This window comes from Drosophila ficusphila, unplaced genomic scaffold, assembly GCF_018152265.1.
Source record: "Drosophila ficusphila isolate 14025-0441.05 unplaced genomic scaffold, ASM1815226v1 contig_791, whole genome shotgun sequence".
In the NCBI taxonomy this organism is placed as follows: Eukaryota; Metazoa; Arthropoda; class Insecta; order Diptera; family Drosophilidae; genus Drosophila; species Drosophila ficusphila.
The window spans coordinates 12,390,636-12,406,106 of record NW_025064737.1 but is presented as its reverse complement, the minus strand read 5'-3'; the positions used below and the strand labels follow the sequence as shown (position 1 = coordinate 12,406,106).

Here is a 15,471-nt window from a genome sequence, read left to right as displayed (position 1 = left end):
AAGTACAGAAAAAGAGCTGCGAATTGAAAATTGTTTCAACTGATTTAAATTAATAACGGTTTTATTCAAATTTCTGCTGTTCTACTGTCCTACACTACTGACTATCGATTCAGAGTAAAATGACGTAGTGCTATCGATATAATACCACAAAACGCATTAGGCCCTTTTTGCACAAGAACGTGTGTTTTTGTTGCGCTGCATTTGTTTAATTTTATTTGTTAGATTTAAACAATTATGTCGGCGCAATACCAGAGATTCCTAAAAGTACTCGAAAAGTGGCCAGCGGAGAAATCGAAAGTCGGCAGGTGAGCATCAAAGCAATAGACACATCTGTCCATAAATAAATGTTCGTTCTGGCGGCGCAACCTACTTGGATTATCTAACAAATAAATATTGCTCGTGTGCAACACCATAATGTTCGCTTATTTATGATATCAACAGTGCAATATTTATAAGCTTTATAGTTTACCACATGATTTATGATACATACATATATAATAGCGGGATTTCCTAGCTTATTAAGTTTTTCATCTGCCGGCCCGCCAAGAAATTTAGGTTCCACCAGCTGATCCAATTATTGGCGGGTTGTGGATTTCGTTCCGCTGATTTTGGTCTGGTCAATTGTGGATCCTGAGCTTAAGTTACTTGGTCTACTTGGCTAACAAGGCTTACATTGTCTTACCAGTTTTTAAAACGTTCAGACATCTTGTTAATTAGTCAATTGAATCTAGTGAAAATGGCTTTGAAGTTCGCCTATCAATTGGAGCCAGAGAGATTTGTTTTGGGCCATGGCCTTGATAAGTAAGCTCGTAAAATTGTACTCAGGTTTTATATTAACCGTATTAAAGATAGGAAACTATAACTTTTAATTAATGGGATGATCGACAAAGAAAAATCGTGCATATAATTAATCTTTAGATAATTGGGGGCAAAATGCAATATCTCTTTTAATATGCATTTAAAGCCCTTGATAATAAAGATTTTAAATCATGACATAGCTAACGTAAGATAAGTTTATTTAAAAACCAAATTTATCTACAAATATTTAAGCTCAGTTTACGACCATATTTGTCAGCCTGTCAGTTGGCCTTCTTTATGGTTTTCAATTACACTTCCGAGAAAAGTGAACGAACCTCCTGCTCAGCTGCGCCGCCTGGAACGAACATCCGAGATAAATAGATACACAACTCCACACCATTTGCTGCCCCACTGCCATTAAAACTTTCTCTCTTTAACCCAAAACAAAGGGATCTTGGCGAGCAGATCCGCAAGCAGGTGACCAAGCTTACCACCTTCGAAAGCGGAGCAACAGACAAGGAACTGGACCGCCAAATCGAAGCTCTGGAGAGGCTTTCAAGCAACGTCTACGCCAAGAAGTATCCGCGCACCTACGAATCCACGGCCACAGGATTAACTGCTGTCCAGTGCAGTCAAGTGCTGAGCTCCGAGTTCTTGCAATATATTAACGAGGGAGCGGGCTCCAAAAAGAAGTAGAACCAAGATGAAGCGACTACTAATCCCCACTAGACTAAGACTGGATTGGCTGAGACGGAACTCGATTGACATGCAAGCGGCTGCTCCTCCTCATGTTCCTGTGCTCTGCGATACCGCCATTGATTACCTGCAACCCGTTCCTGGTGGCATCTATTTTGACATGACCTTCGGAGCTGGCGGCCACACACGCCGTATACTGGAAAAGTGTCCCGAGGCAAAGGTCTATGCCTTGGATCGAGATCCCGTGGCTCACAAATTGGCTCGTGAGTTGAGCGAAACGGAGGAGTACAAAGGCAGGCTGGTTCCTCTCCTCGGAAAATTCTCCGACATCCCAAAACTTTTCAAAGAACACGGACTAACAAAGAACTCATTGGATGGGATGCTCTTCGATTTCGGCTGCAGTTCCATGCAATTTGACGAGGCAGTCAGGGGATTCTCTATCTCCAGGGACGGACCACTGGACATGCGCATGGATGGTGGTCAGAGCGGAGGAGTCACAGCTGCCGAGGTGCTAGCCCACATCGAAGAAGGAGATCTTGCGAAGATTCTGCGAACATACGGCGAGGAAAAAGCAGCCAAAAAGATAGCCAGAGGACTGATAGACGCACGAAAGGCTCTCCTTAAAATCGAGACCACCAGGCAGCTGGCGGATATCGTGGAAAATATCATGGATGGCGGAGCCAGAAGAGATAAGCTCCGAAGACACGCGCACGCGGCAACCAAGACCTTCCAAGCCATTCGCATATTTGTGAATAACGAGTTGAATGAAATCAACTACGGCATGGTTTTGGCCAACGAAATCCTTCGTTCAGATGGCCGCTTGGTTACCATCACCTTTCACTCCTTGGAAGACACCATCGTAAAGCGTCACATCAATGGAAATGTATTGGCAGGAGCCGCCAATGCCCTTCCCCTCAAGTATTCCAGCTACTACACCATTGACGAACCGGAGATGTTGGAATCGCTGACCAAGAAGAACTGGCGGCAACTCCATCGCCATGTCATCGTGCCAGATTCCGAGGAAGTGGCCCGGAACACACGCAGTCGATCCGCCAAACTGAGAGCAGCCGTCAAAATAAACTAAACGCATGTCAATAAATTCTCTCGGTCTAGTCCAAAACTCTCACTCTCGAAATCTATTTTTCCCTCTATCTCACTTTTATGCTCTTGATGTTTGGATTGTTTTGCTTATCTGTGGGGCCAACCAATTGGCACCTCCTGATAAGGACAGGTTTATCTATTTACCGGAGCTATTTGTGGTTCTCGTGCAGAATGTTTTGGGTCCGAGGCAGTTTTTTGTTTAGATAGATTAGGAAATTGCTGTTAATTGTCAGGTAGAAATGTAGTTTGGTACAGTTCATTAAAATATGAGGGTGTTAAAAATAACTCTTTTAAATTATGCAACCTTTTTAATATCATCTTCCGATCGCTTCCTCAGCACTCAAGTTTTATAAGCTCGTTGAACTTTTGAGGGCTCATATCAGTAGCAAACAGATTTGATATGGAAATTACTTTTACCAGACATTTTCCACGATCGTTGCCCTGGTGTATATTTCCGTTTCCACTGATGCGGTTGCTTTACCTCCCAGAGACGGATCGTTGTGCGGCTCTTAGAGCCGCTAACATACGTCAGCCGGTGTTGTTTCGATCGGAAGATGTGACCCGCGAGAAACCCGAAACCGATAATCTGGCTGATAAGGGAGCGGGATTAACAAGTAGAGAGGGGCCGAGCATGGCACCTATGGGCTATAGAAAGGGGCACCCGTGGAACACTCCGCTCAGTTGCGTTGCGCGAGCCGAGTTGGCGTGGCTATTGAGGCGGCATTTTCGGTCTTCCCGACTAAAGTATTTTACGGGCTTACGATTTTTCAGCGAAGAGTGGGACGCAGAGCCGGCGGTCAAGATGAGCGAGGCCAAGATTATATCGGGCACAGCGGTGGCCAAGTAAGTGGCTATAATCTATGGGTATTAGATCGCGGCTTTATAATATCCTATCCCCAAAACAGATCCATTCGCGAGGAGCTGCGCAATGAAGTGGCGGATATGGGAAAGCAATTAGCGGACTTTGTGCCCGGGTTGAGGATCGTTCAGGTGGGCGGACGTGAGGACTCCAACGTCTATATCCGCATGAAGATTAAGGCGGCCACCGAGATCGGCATCGATGCCTCCCACGTCCAGCTGCCCCGATCCATCACCGAATTGGAACTGCTCGATAAGGTGAGTGCGCGATTGCAGAGGATTATGCAACGGTCAAATATAATTCAATCTCAACAGAAAAGTATAAGTTTTAATACTACATTAATAATTTTTTAATTTTATAGTAGCTTCGATTAATAATTTTTTTATTTTTTTTACGATTTTTTTTATTTTTTATGATACAAAAAATGGGTTTGCTTCAAATTGACCAAAATGTACTAACTCCATAACTTTTCAAATTTTTGTCAGATTTTAAAGTGGCTTACCTCTGAAAGTTTATATTTCAATTATTTACATTTTAGGATTTTTTATTTTTTAAAAAATTTTATTTAAATTTTTATGACCCCTTTCCATATCTCCAAAAAATGGGTTTTCTAAGTCCATAATTTTTCTTATTTTAATCAGATTTTGATGTGGCATACCTCTAAAATGTATTATTTCAATATTTTTAAACATAGGTATTTGCAATGTTATTGTGTTCTTAAGTATTAGATAAAAATATTTTTAAATAAATATGTTTAAATAAATACTTTCAGATCAACGACCTTAACGAGGATCCGCGAGTGCATGGCATCATAGTTCAGATGCCCCTGGATTGCGACACTCCCATCGATTCGCATCGCATAACGGACGCAGTTTCCCCCGAAAAGGATGTTGATGGTCTGCACACGGTGAACGAGGGTCGGCTGGCCATCGGCGACCTTGGGGGATTCCTGCCCTGCACTCCGTGGGGCTGTCTGGAGCTCATCCGTCGCTCTGGAGTGGAGATCGCTGGAGCCAGAGCCGTGGTCCTCGGTCGCAGCAAGATCGTGGGCACTCCCGCTGCCGAGCTGCTCAAGTGGGCCAATGCCACGGTAACGGTGTGCCACTCGAAGACCCGGAATCTGGAGGAGATCACCCGCAGTGCCGACATCCTGGTGGTCGGAATCGGTGTGGCCGAGATGGTTAAGGGTTCGTGGATAAAGCCGGGTGCTGTGGTCATCGATTGCGGCATTAATGTGAAGCCAGGTTAGTACAGACAATCTATAATCTAGAGATTTGAGAAGATATTTCTAACTTTTATGAGAGATACAGAATTTATTGGTTATCTATCTATTTATGTTCACTAAGATATAGTTTTGTATTCAAACATATTTTAAAATTAAAGAATTTTCTTCACATTTCCCACAATTATAATAACACAGCCCAAACTTTTCCACTTGTTTACTGATTACCACTCAGTCGCTTATCAACGCATTCGACCCCCTGTTGGGAATCCTAACCTCTGAAGATAAGAACTGACTTTGTTTTCAAAAATCTTTCTCTCGAACACTAATTTAAGAATAGCTCCCAATGAGCGCATAGTGATCCAAGAACCCTACTGATTCATCGATCCTTTTCAGACGCCAGCAAGGCCAGTAGCAGTCGGCTGGTGGGTGACGTGGACTACCAGGAGGCTCTTAAGGTGGCCGGGCATATAACACCCGTTCCCGGTGGCGTGGGACCCATGACGGTGGCCATGCTGATGAAGAACACCGTGCGATCGGCGGCTCGATCGCTGAAGCGTCTGATCAAGAGCGAGTGGAGCCTGCAGCCGCTGCCTGTAAAACCTCTTCGACCTGTGCCCAGTGACATTGTGATCGCCCGTGCCCAGAAGCCAAAGGACATCGCAGTGCTGGCCAAGGAGATTGGCCTTGAGTCGCGAGAGGTTTCTCTGTACGGCAACAAGAAGGCAAAGATTGCTCTTTCGGTGCTGGAACGCCTGGCGGACAAGGAGGCGGGTAACTATGTGGTGGTGGCCGGCATGACACCCACTCCTCTGGGAGAGGGCAAGACCACCACGCTGATGGGGTTGGTTCAGGCTTTGGGAGCCCACAGGCAGAGGAACACCATGGCTGCCCTGAGACAACCTTCGCAGGGTCCAACTTTCGGCATCAAGGGAGGCGCTGCTGGCGGTGGCTACGCTCAAGTGATTCCCATGGAGGAATTCAATCTCCATCTCACCGGAGACATCCATGCGGTATCTGCGGCTAACAATTTGCTGGCTGCTCAACTCGATACCCGCATCTTCCACGAGAACACCCAAAAGGATAAGGCTTTGTACGATCGCTTGGTGCCCAAGATCAAGGGTCAGCGGAAGTTCAGCCCCATTCAGCTGCGTCGTCTCCAGAAATTGGGAATAACCAAGACGGACCCGGATTCCCTGACCGAAGAGGAGTATGGATCCTTCGCCCGACTGGACATCGATCCGGAGACCATAATGTGGGAACGAGTGGTGGACATCAACGATCGGTATCTGCGCAGCATCACCGTTGGCCAATCGCCCACCGAGAAGGGAATTTCACGAGAGACCCGCTTCTCCATTTCGGTGGCCAGTGAGATCATGGCTGTGCTGGCTCTTTCCCGTGGCCTGGAGGACATGAAGCGTCGACTGGCCGACATGGTGGTGGCCTTTGATAAGAAGGGCAAACCCGTAACCGCTGATGATCTGGGAGTCACTGGCGCCTTGGCTGTTCTTCTCAAGGATTCTCTGGAACCCAATCTCATGCAATCCCTGGAGGGAACTCCAGTGCTGGTGCACGCCGGTCCCTTTGCCAACATTGCACATGGATGCAACTCCATCATTGCTGATGAAATCGGTCTGAAATTGGTGGGCAAGAATGGATTTGTCTGCACGGAGGCAGGATTCGGTTCGGATATCGGCATGGAGAAGTTCTGCAACATCAAGTGCCGCACTTCCGGACGCAAACCGAACGCCATGGTGTTGGTAGCCACCGTTAGGGCCATCAAGATGCACGGAGGTGGTGCACCCGTCACGCCAGGAGCTCCCTTGAACAAGCAGTACACCGAGGAGAATCTGGAGCTGTTGGAGAAGGGTCTGCCCAATCTACTGCAGCACATTGCCAACGGAAAAGCCTTCGGCATGCCCGTGGTGGTGAGTCTGAATGCCCACTCAGCTGACACTCCAGCGGAGCACGAGCTGGTCAAGAAGGCGGCTCTGGAGGCGGGAGCCTTTGCGGCCGTGGTGTCCACCCATTGGGCGGATGGTGGAGCCGGAGCCGTGGAGCTAGCCGATGCGGTGATCAAGGCCTGCGAGCTGGGCAACCAGTTCCGATTGCTGTACGATCTCGAGCTGCCGCTTCTGGACAAGATGAACAAGATCGCGACGACCATGTACGGCGCAGGAAAGGTGGCACTCGCTCCAGCGGCTGAGGAGAAACTCAAGCGACTGGAAGAGGCGGTAAGTCGGGATTACTTTATAAATGAAGTAGATTTTTCTAACTTGAATTTCCTTTATTATTAGGGCTTTGGCAACCTTCCCATCTGCATGTCCAAGGTGTCCGGTTCTTTCACCGGTGATGCCAAGATCAAGGGCGCTCCCAAGGGTTTCATCCTCGATGTGGAGGATGTATACGTTTCCGCCGGAGCCGGTTTTGTGGTAGCCATGTGCGGAGAGGTCACCAAAATGCCGGGTCTTCCCACTAGACCGGCAATATATGACATCGATCTGAACACGGAAACCGGAGAAATCGAGGGTCTGTTTTAGACAATGGACAAAATTAACGCTTGGGATCAGGATTACGAGTATATTCCGGATAATTCCAAAAGCATTTGCATATTTAAATTCCAAATTTGTAACCAATTATTAGATTCAACATGTACATATATAAATTGATATAGTTTTAAGTTTTAAGATTGGCGGTACCAAAATAAATTTTTTCTATATTGACCCTCGTTTTTATTGCGTTTAATATCTTCTTCAGATAACAGGCTCTTCAGTCTTTGTAAAACATACTCAGACACATTCGTGGAAGTGGTACAATACGAACGTTATGAAAGTATATATGTATATACCGATAGAGGTACAAAGTTATTATAAAGTTTTCCTTGAAGCTCTGGATAAACTCACGCGCGATACAACACTTCCAGCGCGCAAGGTTGTAATGCTCTCCCTATCTCCTTCTTTATCGTCCTTGCGGATCTTGGACATAACTTTAAAGTAGTTTGCGATGATCTGATCTACCCGTGGTCCTTTAGAAGAGCTGGCCAGCTCCTTTTCGCAGCGCGAAACCACGTTGGTGAGCAGACCGCCGGACTTGAAGAACTCGATGTGGCTGGTGCGTCTAACCCACTTGCTAATGTGCTGAGGGGTGCAGACCTCAAAGATCCTGCTGAGCTCGTAGAAGTGCTCATACTTCTCGCTCATCTGCCGGATCTTGAGTTCCCCTAACTGCGGAATTTCCAGGAAGGGTCGCCTGATGATGTGATACGGGTCGTACTGCTCGGAAAAGTTGGAGAAACGCACAGCCGGCCAGTCCAAGCTGAGAAGTGTGTTGTAGAGCTTCTTCGGATGTCCCAGAATTCCATGGGAAATATCGATCAGCGAGAGTTGCGATCCGGGCGTTATATACTCGAGCTCCATCTGAGCAATGCGAGGGTCGGAGCCCCTGTACTTTCGTTCCCCAATCCACAGGATGGGCATGTCCTCCTCGAGAACCAGCTTTAGCTCCTGGATCAAAGGCGAATCCTGGATACGATAGTTAAAGTTCTTCTTGTTCCTGCCGTAAAGGAGACTCCGCTCCGCTGGCGTGAAGTGGAGGTACTCCGGACGGGCAGAAACAAAGTGTTCCGAGCGGAACAGACGATTCATCTCCATTTCGATGATGAAATAAGCCCTGCGATGCAAGCAAATCCAGACTATTTGGATGGCCACGGCCAGAAAGTGCTCATGGAAGTACTTGTCGTGGATCGTGGCCGAGATGTTTGAAATCGGTTTCATGTGATAGAACTTGGCCATATCGCCTTCGCCGCCGATGATTAAACAGTAGTTGCGAGCCACGAGCAATCGGTACTGGCTCAGATAAACGGAAAAGGTCTGCTTCATGTCGTTGGTCTGCGCGCTTTGGACTTGCGCCATCTGACCCGAGAGTTCATCGCGACGAATCAGCACGAACTCCACAAGGCGCAAATAGTACTCAAAGTATATTATCAGGGAGTGGAGCAGGGCGTGAACTTGCGGCGTGTGCATGAAGTTAACGAACTTGTACGATAGAAACTCCTGAGGCATCAGGTAGAGCACGAGATCTCGTATGTCTCGAATTACCACAGTATCGCTGTTGTTGCTCTTCGGACGCACATACTCCTGGCGGAAGATGAGCTCCTCCTCCTGGTCCATAGTGCGCAGAAACTTGTAACCGTTGGTGGTAATGAAGCGCTCCCTGGCGTTCTCCAGGTCATTGTGGGCCTCGAAGTGAAGGCAATCCTTTTCAGTGTCCCAAGACCATTTGCCGCTGTAGTACTTCGGCGCATAGTTATCCACATGAATGCGCTTCATTTTGAATGGAGAGTTATAGTTTGTTAACTGCGTTGAAAATTCAGTGTTAATGTGAAAATTTAAATTTGTTGATAGAGAGATATCTGACAGGAATTGAGATGCCAAACAGATGGGTTAGATGGAATATTGTATTCATATAACATCCGTTACCTTTCCTGTCAATCAGTTAAGACAACATAAACCCTTGTTTTTTATTTCTAATTAAGAATTTGTTAGGGAGGTTTTCGGCGTTATGTTCCAAAGCAATATTGCACATCCGGTTATCCGCCAGTTTATTCTGCGTACGGCCGTGCTCAATTATCTGGTCAAGATATTGCAGCAGCAGTGGGATGAGTGGCGCCGTTTAAGCGTTCATCTCGTAATGAGGAGACTGGAGACCGAGGTGGAGGATCAGGACGAGGATCAGAAGTCGGATAAGAATCAGGAGGACGAGACCAGCAACATGCTTGCAGAGATAGTTGACATGCTGTACTCGAAGACGGCTGCTTCACATCGACTGCTCAAGCGGGAGTACGACGAACTGTTCACATACATGATGGACAAGCGCGATCTTTGGGACAGTCCGGAGTACTTCAAGGCCAAGGCAGCCCTGGGAAAGGCCACCAGTAGCCTGCGAAAGTGTATGCCCACCAAACTAAATAATTAAGGCCAGCCGAAGGGGAGATTTGCCAACAATTATGATAGACTTGCATTCAATAAGTATATACATACAAACATAAAAAGCCAAACTGTCTCCTGCGACTTAATTACTTGTAGAAGGGTATCTCCACGCGTCCGGATTTTGTGTTGACTGCTTCCCAGCAGGTGCACGAAAAGGTGGAGCGATCCATGTGGTCAGTGTATAGTTTTCCCTCCAAATGATCCATTTCGTGCTGGGCTATCCTGGCATTCCAGCCACTCAGGGCCAGTTCGCTTTTCGCTCCTTGTTGATTTATGCCAGAGAGTTTTATACCTTCGAAACGCTCCACTTCAGCGGAGTATCCTCGCACACTCATGCAGCCTTCAGGATGTTTAAGTTTGGTATAGTTGGTCACCGTCAGCACAGGATTGATATATACCTGGAAAGGACAGGGGCTATAACAGTTAAGATCACAGATTCGGTTGGATAAGAATCCTAACTTACAGTTAGGGGCAATTCGGACATTTGCCGCGTCTGGTAAACCACCTCAGGCAAGTCCTTTCGAATGCTTCCCTTGAACTCTATGGCTATAATCCTAAGGGAAACTCCAATCTGGGGCGCCGCAATGCCTACGCAGTCAAACTTCCTCAGCACCCTGACCATCTGCTCCACAATCGCCTCGATTTCGGGGCTTTTTATGTGTTCCTCGGGTACCAAAGCAGCCTGTTGCCTTAAAACTGGGTCTCCAATCTGGGTAAAGTGGTTATAAGGCGGCAGGTTGGTGCGCTCCGTGGTCCACAGCTGTTGGTACCATTTTCTGAAGGACTGACTTGCAGGTGGACTCGTTACCAGGAAGCGGCGGTGTTCCAGAATCTTTGGGCAGAGTTTTATCCTCGATTTTAGCAGCATTTTGTGTAATTGTCCGTTGTTTATAACCTCTATGGTCAACAGCCGGCTAGGAATGGGAAACTTGACGACTATCGATATATCGATTAATATAGTTTTTGAATTTGGCGCTCTTTGTGTGAGGAAAAAAACTGACGTATAACATATAAGCTCTGAGTAATTTTGGAAAATCTTTTAAACACAAGTAGAACTTTATTAAAGTTTAATTTAAAAAAATACATAGCATATTACCGAACATAATTTTGTTCAAGAGCAAAACATATTATTTCTTCCTAAACCGTGTCTCTTGAATCACTTATGGAACCAAATAGCTGAACGTCCCTCGGCCGCGTTGATTTGCTCCCAGCTGATGCAGTTAAAGGTTGAGATATCCATGCGATCCACGTATATGGTTCCATTCAGATGATCCACTTCGTGCTGGGCGATCCGCGCACTCCAGCCCTCCAGTTCCATTTCTGATGGAGTGCCCAGCTTCCCGATCCCCCGGATCCGGACCTTATCGTACCGCTCCACCTGAGCGGAATAGCCCCTCACACTCATGCAACCTTCGGGATGTTTGTTTACCTGGCTGCTGATTATCTCCAGCTCCGGATTAACGAAGACCTGCAAGCATATGATTTATGAAGTGAAAATCACGGGATTAGCGTTGCACTTGGAAAACAAACAAAGTGCAACAAAATGTATAGAAGGTCTACAGATTTTAACAATTTGTTTTTAATGACATTATTTATTTTTCAAATAAAGTATTCAAATTATCGTTGAAAGTATTTTTGAATTACTTACAGCCAAGGGCAGAGTGGACATTTTGCGTTCTGCGTAAATTTCCGGCTTGAATTGCTCCTGCTTTCCCTCTCGGAACTCCATTACTATAATGCGTAGCGGTATTCCGACTTGGGGCGCTGCCACGCCTACGCAATCGTAGTGACGTAACACCTTCACCATGCGATCGATAACCTGATCAACTTCCAGGCTGTCGATGTTCTCCGGAGGAACTACCTCGGCCACTTGGCGGAGAACAGGATCCCCAATTTGGGTAAAGTGGCGATATGGCGGAACAGACATGATTCCGTGCGAAAGATGTGGCTCTTAACTGAACAAAGTCTATCGGGCAACTGATTAATAGGGCTGTCGTGGGATGAAGATTTTGGCCTTATCTTTGGATCAGCTGATGGGGGACTACAAACAGTGGGACTTGTAAGTAGACGAACCAACTGTAGAAATCATCAAAGACCAGAGAATTATTTTACGAGATTTTATTAATTATTTCCAGATATTTACTTAACATACAATTATTTTTTAATTCAATTTAATCAAAGTATCATATATTTATTTCGTTCACTAAATTACAATTTTGAAGCATTTCAAAAATTTTTTAAATACACTTCACCTGAAAAATGAAAATATCAATCGAAATAGTATTCCTGAGTGGTGGCTTTCTTCTGACGAGGCGAGCTGAAGCCTCCGATCCTCGAGGACGTGATGCTGATGTTGTCCGGCTCGTAGGGCGATCCCTTGCGTAACCTCGACTTGACCTTGAAGTAGGTGGAAATGACCTGATCGACCTTGGTCACGGGGACCTTCTCGGCCAGTTCCTTCTCGCACCGAGAGACCACGTTGGTCAGCAGCAGTCCTCCGGAGCGATAGAACTGGACGAGCTTGTCCCGCTTAAGCCACTTGTACAGCAACTGCAGGCTGTGCGGCTCGTAGATGCGGTACACCTTGTAGAAGTGCTCGTAGTGCTCGCTCATCTTCCGCACCTTCAAGGCACCGATCTTGGGAATGTCCAGGTGAGGCTGTCTCATAATGTGGTAGGGATCATATCCCAACGAGAAGTTCGAGAAGCGAACAGTGGGCCAATCCAAGTCCAAGATCGTGTTGTACAGCGCCTTCGGATGACCCAGAATCCCGTGGGACACGTCAATTAATCGAAGCTGTGGCCCCGGCACAATGTACTCCAGTTCGATCTCGGCAATCCGGAGATCATTGCCCCGATACTTGCGCTCCCCGATCCACAGGATGGGCATATCCTCCTCGGCCACGTGCTCCAGTTCCTGAATTAAAGGTGATATTTGAGTGCGATAGTTCACGATCTTGTTATTCCTTCCATACAGGATACTCCTCTCCGCTGGCGTAAAGCTAAGATACTCCGGTCGGGTCATCACAAAGTGGTCGGATCGAAATAACCGATTCATCTCCATTTCAATAACATTGTAAGCCCTTCGATGCATGCAGATCCAAACGATCTGGGTCATAACGGCCAAAAATTGCTCGTGGAAGATTTTATCCCGACTGGTGTCCGAAATATTTACAATCTCCTTCAGGTGATAGTAATTGGCCATATCACCCTCGCCCTTCAGGATCACACTGTAATTACGGGCCACCAGTAATCGATACTGACTGAGGTAAATCGAGAAGGTCTTCTTCATCTCAATCGTCTGATCACTTTGGATCTGATCGGCCAGCTCATCGCGTCGCACCAGGACGAACTCCACCATCCGAAGGAAGTACTCGAAGTAGATGACCAGGGCGTGGATGAGCCGATGGACCGCCGGCCGGTGCATGAACTCCACGAATCGGTAGGTGAGGAAATCACTGGGCATCAGGAAGAGCACCAAATCGCGGATATCGTTGATCACCAGGGTGTCGGAGTCATATGTACCAGAATCCCGGACATATGCCTGCCGGAAGATCAGCTCCTCCTCCTGATCGATGGTGCGCAGGAACTTATAGCCATTGGTGGTGATATATCTCTCCCTTGCGTCTTCAAGATCATTATGGGGTTCGAACTCCAGACAATCCTTCTCCGAATTCCAGGACCACTTGCCACTGTAATACTTTGGTGTGTAATTGTCCACATGGACTCGTTTCATGTTAAAGGTATTTCTGGATTTTCTTTTCTAATTTTTTAATATATATATTATTTTTATATTCTTTTTTTTTTAATTATGTTATTGTACTAGATGTGTGTCAGTTGCCTGTGTGGTGTTCAATTTATGTATAAAAAGTCATTTTCAAACTGACAGTATGTTGAATGAAGTTCGATAAACTTCTTAATTAGTAAAATATTACAATTTTGTGGAACATTAGCACATAAGCCAGACAATGTTGCTTTTCGCAATTAACTCTTAATATGTTTTTATAAAGGATCCGTCTGGGTGAAAAGTTCGACCAATTACCCTCTCCCTTTTGATATTACTCGGACAAAAAGTTTGCAACCAGTTTAGGAATGTTTTTTCTCCGATTTCAGTTGTGTTTTTCTGAAAGTGCTAAAAACTTTTTTTGCAACAATTTTGCGAGGTAAAAGTTTCCAGCTAAATGTAGCCAAAGTAGTACATAATAGTTTACAAACAACTGCTATTATTCTATTTCCTCTTGGAAGTATTTTTTTTTTTTAACAATTGAAATAAAAGAAATTACAATCAAAGTGTTTATTTGCTGCTGCCTTAAAGTGATTCGACGAAATAAATGCCGAATTAAAAACGAAGCAGGGAGAGAGTCGGTAGTCCTTAAGCTTTTTTATGGTCAACATTTGTTTATAAACATTTCAAAAGCTCCCTTGTTTCTATTTGGCAGTTCTATAAGGAAAGTTTTATCTTTGGCCACTCATTCAAATAAATTTGTTGAACTGACACCGCTTTTAGTATGCCTTTAAAATTTTGTACGTAATCTACTTTTATTACGATTTCTCGAGAACCATCCTCCCAGAATAAAACTCTCCAATGTGTAATTTTATAGCTTTATCTGATTTTTGCTTTGGGCCAAATTTAGATGGTGCCAGGATGTTGTTATCATATCTTTTTGCAGGCTTTTTTACTTGACGTGGTATGTTATCCTGCCCTTTACAATTCGTAAGCACTCATAACACCAAACAGGCAAAATTTATGAGCATCTTGCGGCAAATTTATGTGGGAACCTATTAACAATCAACAATAGAACGACAGAATCCTCTTTCCCACTCAGGATACGAAAAATGCCTCCGGTTCTAATTCCGAGTCACTCGCGACAGCGTTGGCGGTACAGTGAAGCCCCTTTCGAGGCACCCGTACAATTCTTTTCACACCATTCACCGCCAAGAGCATGTGGGTGTTTTCCTTCACGTTTCGATGGTTGTCGTTGTTATTTCTACTTTGGTACTCTAATAATTTAGTGAATAGTGGTCTTAAATTTAGCTTTTGTTTTGCTAATTTGCGTAACTAATTGTTTTCTTTGCCAAGGCAACAGTTTAATGTCGCTTTCCTTTATTAAATTTAATTTACTTTCATAAATAGCATAGCTAAGGAGTGTAAAATTCCATTAAGTCCTTGGTATTCCTTTCATTTTAATCTTTTTAATATTCAAAGTATCTCAACATAAACAGGAATTCCGAACTAATTTTACTAGCCAGTGGTAATTCTCAATTTGTAATAAAGCAACATTTCCTGGAATTCATTTTGTCGCAGAGTAATAGTTTTTCGTCCAACTGCAAAACAACTCACTCCCCCGATGAAAACTAATTTGTTGTTCTTTCAATTAAATTCACTTAACTCGTTGCAAAAGGAGTGATGGAGACGAGAGCCCTTGAGGAGGAATTCGAGTCGGAAGCAAAACAAAATAAAAAACGGAGAAGTTGAGCTCTTGGCGGCTTTGTTTACTTTGACATGTTGTCAACAATCGGGCAGCATTTTCAGGACTTGTTAGTGCACCGCTGGGCACATTATGCTTGAAAAGTTCGCATGAAAATTGCTGGACCGACGGCGAGAAAGGGATAAAGGACACACTTTCCTCAAAGTGCTCACGGGAATCGTAATCTATGGTTTTAATTTATACTCAGTACTCTCGGTACCTTGCGGTCTCGCAGTTCTTAGTATTTTTCCCATTGTTGGGACTTCATTTCGCATGCAGACTCGCCTTGGAAATTCTTTTAAAAGCACAAAGACAATCCTTTGCTGCTTTTCGTTATGTG

The 15,471-nt window shown here is 45.2% G+C and overlaps 7 protein-coding genes across 10 annotated transcripts; 3 read left to right on the top strand and 4 right to left on the bottom strand.

The window, feature by feature from the left end:
- The first annotated feature begins 158 nt into the window (after positions 1-158).
- Positions 159-7,399, top strand: LOC108098841 (C-1-tetrahydrofolate synthase, cytoplasmic). Of its 3 annotated transcripts, none has more exons than XM_017202002.1 (6): positions 159-305; positions 3,367-3,438; positions 3,501-3,711; positions 4,227-4,698; positions 5,073-6,910; positions 6,974-7,399. In XM_017202002.1, the coding sequence occupies exons 1-6, from the start codon at positions 235-237 to the stop codon at positions 7,214-7,216; spliced, it is 2,907 nt and encodes a 968-aa protein (XP_017057491.1). In that variant the 5' UTR covers positions 159-234; the 3' UTR covers positions 7,217-7,399. The 3 variants fall into 3 exon arrangements, with proteins under 3 accessions (XP_017057491.1, XP_043065166.1, XP_017057492.1); XM_017202003.2 differs by lacking the exon at positions 159-305 and adding an exon at positions 707-801; XM_043209231.1 differs by lacking the exons at positions 3,367-3,438; positions 3,501-3,711; positions 4,227-4,698; positions 5,073-6,910; positions 6,974-7,399 and adding an exon at positions 1,248-1,494.
- On the top strand, positions 1,502-2,614 carry LOC108098844 (probable methyltransferase-like protein 15 homolog). The gene has a single exon (XM_043209232.1). The coding sequence runs from the start codon at positions 1,502-1,504 to the stop codon at positions 2,576-2,578; it is 1,077 nt and encodes a 358-aa protein (XP_043065167.1). The 3' UTR covers positions 2,579-2,614.
- On the bottom strand, positions 4,647-10,571 carry LOC108098845 (peptide deformylase, mitochondrial). Of its 2 annotated transcripts, XM_017202008.2 has the most exons (3): positions 10,128-10,571; positions 9,716-10,062; positions 4,647-4,720 (listed from the first exon to the last, which is right to left on the bottom strand). In XM_017202008.2, exons 1-2 carry the CDS (start codon positions 10,530-10,532, stop codon positions 9,751-9,753), a joined length of 717 nt encoding a protein of 238 aa, XP_017057497.1. In that variant the 5' UTR covers positions 10,533-10,571; the 3' UTR covers positions 4,647-4,720; positions 9,716-9,750. The 2 variants fall into 2 exon arrangements, with proteins under 2 accessions (XP_017057497.1, XP_017057496.1); XM_017202007.1 differs by lacking the exon at positions 4,647-4,720 and having other exon boundaries at positions 9,669-10,062.
- LOC108098843 lies at positions 7,330-9,020 on the bottom strand. The gene has a single exon (XM_017202004.2). It carries the CDS (start codon positions 9,002-9,004, stop codon positions 7,544-7,546), a length of 1,461 nt encoding a protein of 486 aa, XP_017057493.1. The 5' UTR covers positions 9,005-9,020; the 3' UTR covers positions 7,330-7,543.
- Positions 9,237-9,732, top strand: LOC108098846. The gene has a single exon (XM_017202009.2). The coding sequence runs from the start codon at positions 9,237-9,239 to the stop codon at positions 9,648-9,650; it is 414 nt and encodes a 137-aa protein (XP_017057498.1). The 3' UTR covers positions 9,651-9,732.
- A 104-nt stretch (positions 10,572-10,675) lies between the features above and the next one.
- On the bottom strand, positions 10,676-11,633 carry LOC108098783 (peptide deformylase, mitochondrial). The gene is made up of 2 exons (XM_017201917.2): positions 11,313-11,633; positions 10,676-11,132 (listed from the first exon to the last, which is right to left on the bottom strand). Exons 1-2 carry the CDS (start codon positions 11,589-11,591, stop codon positions 10,821-10,823), a joined length of 591 nt encoding a protein of 196 aa, XP_017057406.1. The 5' UTR covers positions 11,592-11,633; the 3' UTR covers positions 10,676-10,820.
- A 202-nt stretch (positions 11,634-11,835) lies between these two features.
- On the bottom strand, positions 11,836-13,518 carry LOC108098977 (protein phosphatase 1 regulatory subunit 36). The gene has a single exon (XM_017202193.2). The coding sequence runs from the start codon at positions 13,397-13,399 to the stop codon at positions 11,933-11,935; it is 1,467 nt and encodes a 488-aa protein (XP_017057682.1). The 5' UTR covers positions 13,400-13,518; the 3' UTR covers positions 11,836-11,932.
- Between the last annotated feature and the right edge of the window lie 1,953 nt (positions 13,519-15,471).

Excerpts from the sequence above, each read along its gene's own strand:
- LOC108098977 (XM_017202193.2), bottom strand. The coding sequence starts at position 13,399 with ATGAAACGAGTCCATGTGGACAATTACACACCAAAGTATTACAGTGGC.
- LOC108098843 (XM_017202004.2), bottom strand. The coding sequence starts at position 9,004 with ATGAAGCGCATTCATGTGGATAACTATGCGCCGAAGTACTACAGCGGC.
- LOC108098841 (XM_017202002.1), top strand. The coding sequence starts at position 235 with ATGTCGGCGCAATACCAGAGATTCCTAAAAGTACTCGAAAAGTGGCCA. Across the intron at positions 306-3,366 it reads GAGAAATCGAAAGTCGGCAG|CGAAGAGTGGGACGCAGAGC; the intron begins GTGAGCATCAAA and ends ACGATTTTTCAG. Across the intron at positions 4,699-5,072 it reads CGGCATTAATGTGAAGCCAG|ACGCCAGCAAGGCCAGTAGC; the intron begins GTTAGTACAGAC and ends GATCCTTTTCAG.
- LOC108098783 (XM_017201917.2), bottom strand. The coding sequence starts at position 11,591 with ATGTCTGTTCCGCCATATCGCCACTTTACCCAAATTGGGGATCCTGTT. Across the intron at positions 11,133-11,312 it reads TGTCCACTCTGCCCTTGGCT|GTCTTCGTTAATCCGGAGCT; the intron begins GTAAGTAATTCA and ends ATATGCTTGCAG.
- LOC108098845 (XM_017202008.2), bottom strand. The coding sequence starts at position 10,532 with ATGCTGCTAAAATCGAGGATAAAACTCTGCCCAAAGATTCTGGAACAC. Across the intron at positions 10,063-10,127 it reads TGTCCGAATTGCCCCTAACT|GTATATATCAATCCTGTGCT; the intron begins GTAAGTTAGGAT and ends TGTCCTTTCCAG.
- LOC108098844 (XM_043209232.1), top strand. The coding sequence starts at position 1,502 with ATGAAGCGACTACTAATCCCCACTAGACTAAGACTGGATTGGCTGAGA.
- LOC108098846 (XM_017202009.2), top strand. The coding sequence starts at position 9,237 with ATGTTCCAAAGCAATATTGCACATCCGGTTATCCGCCAGTTTATTCTG.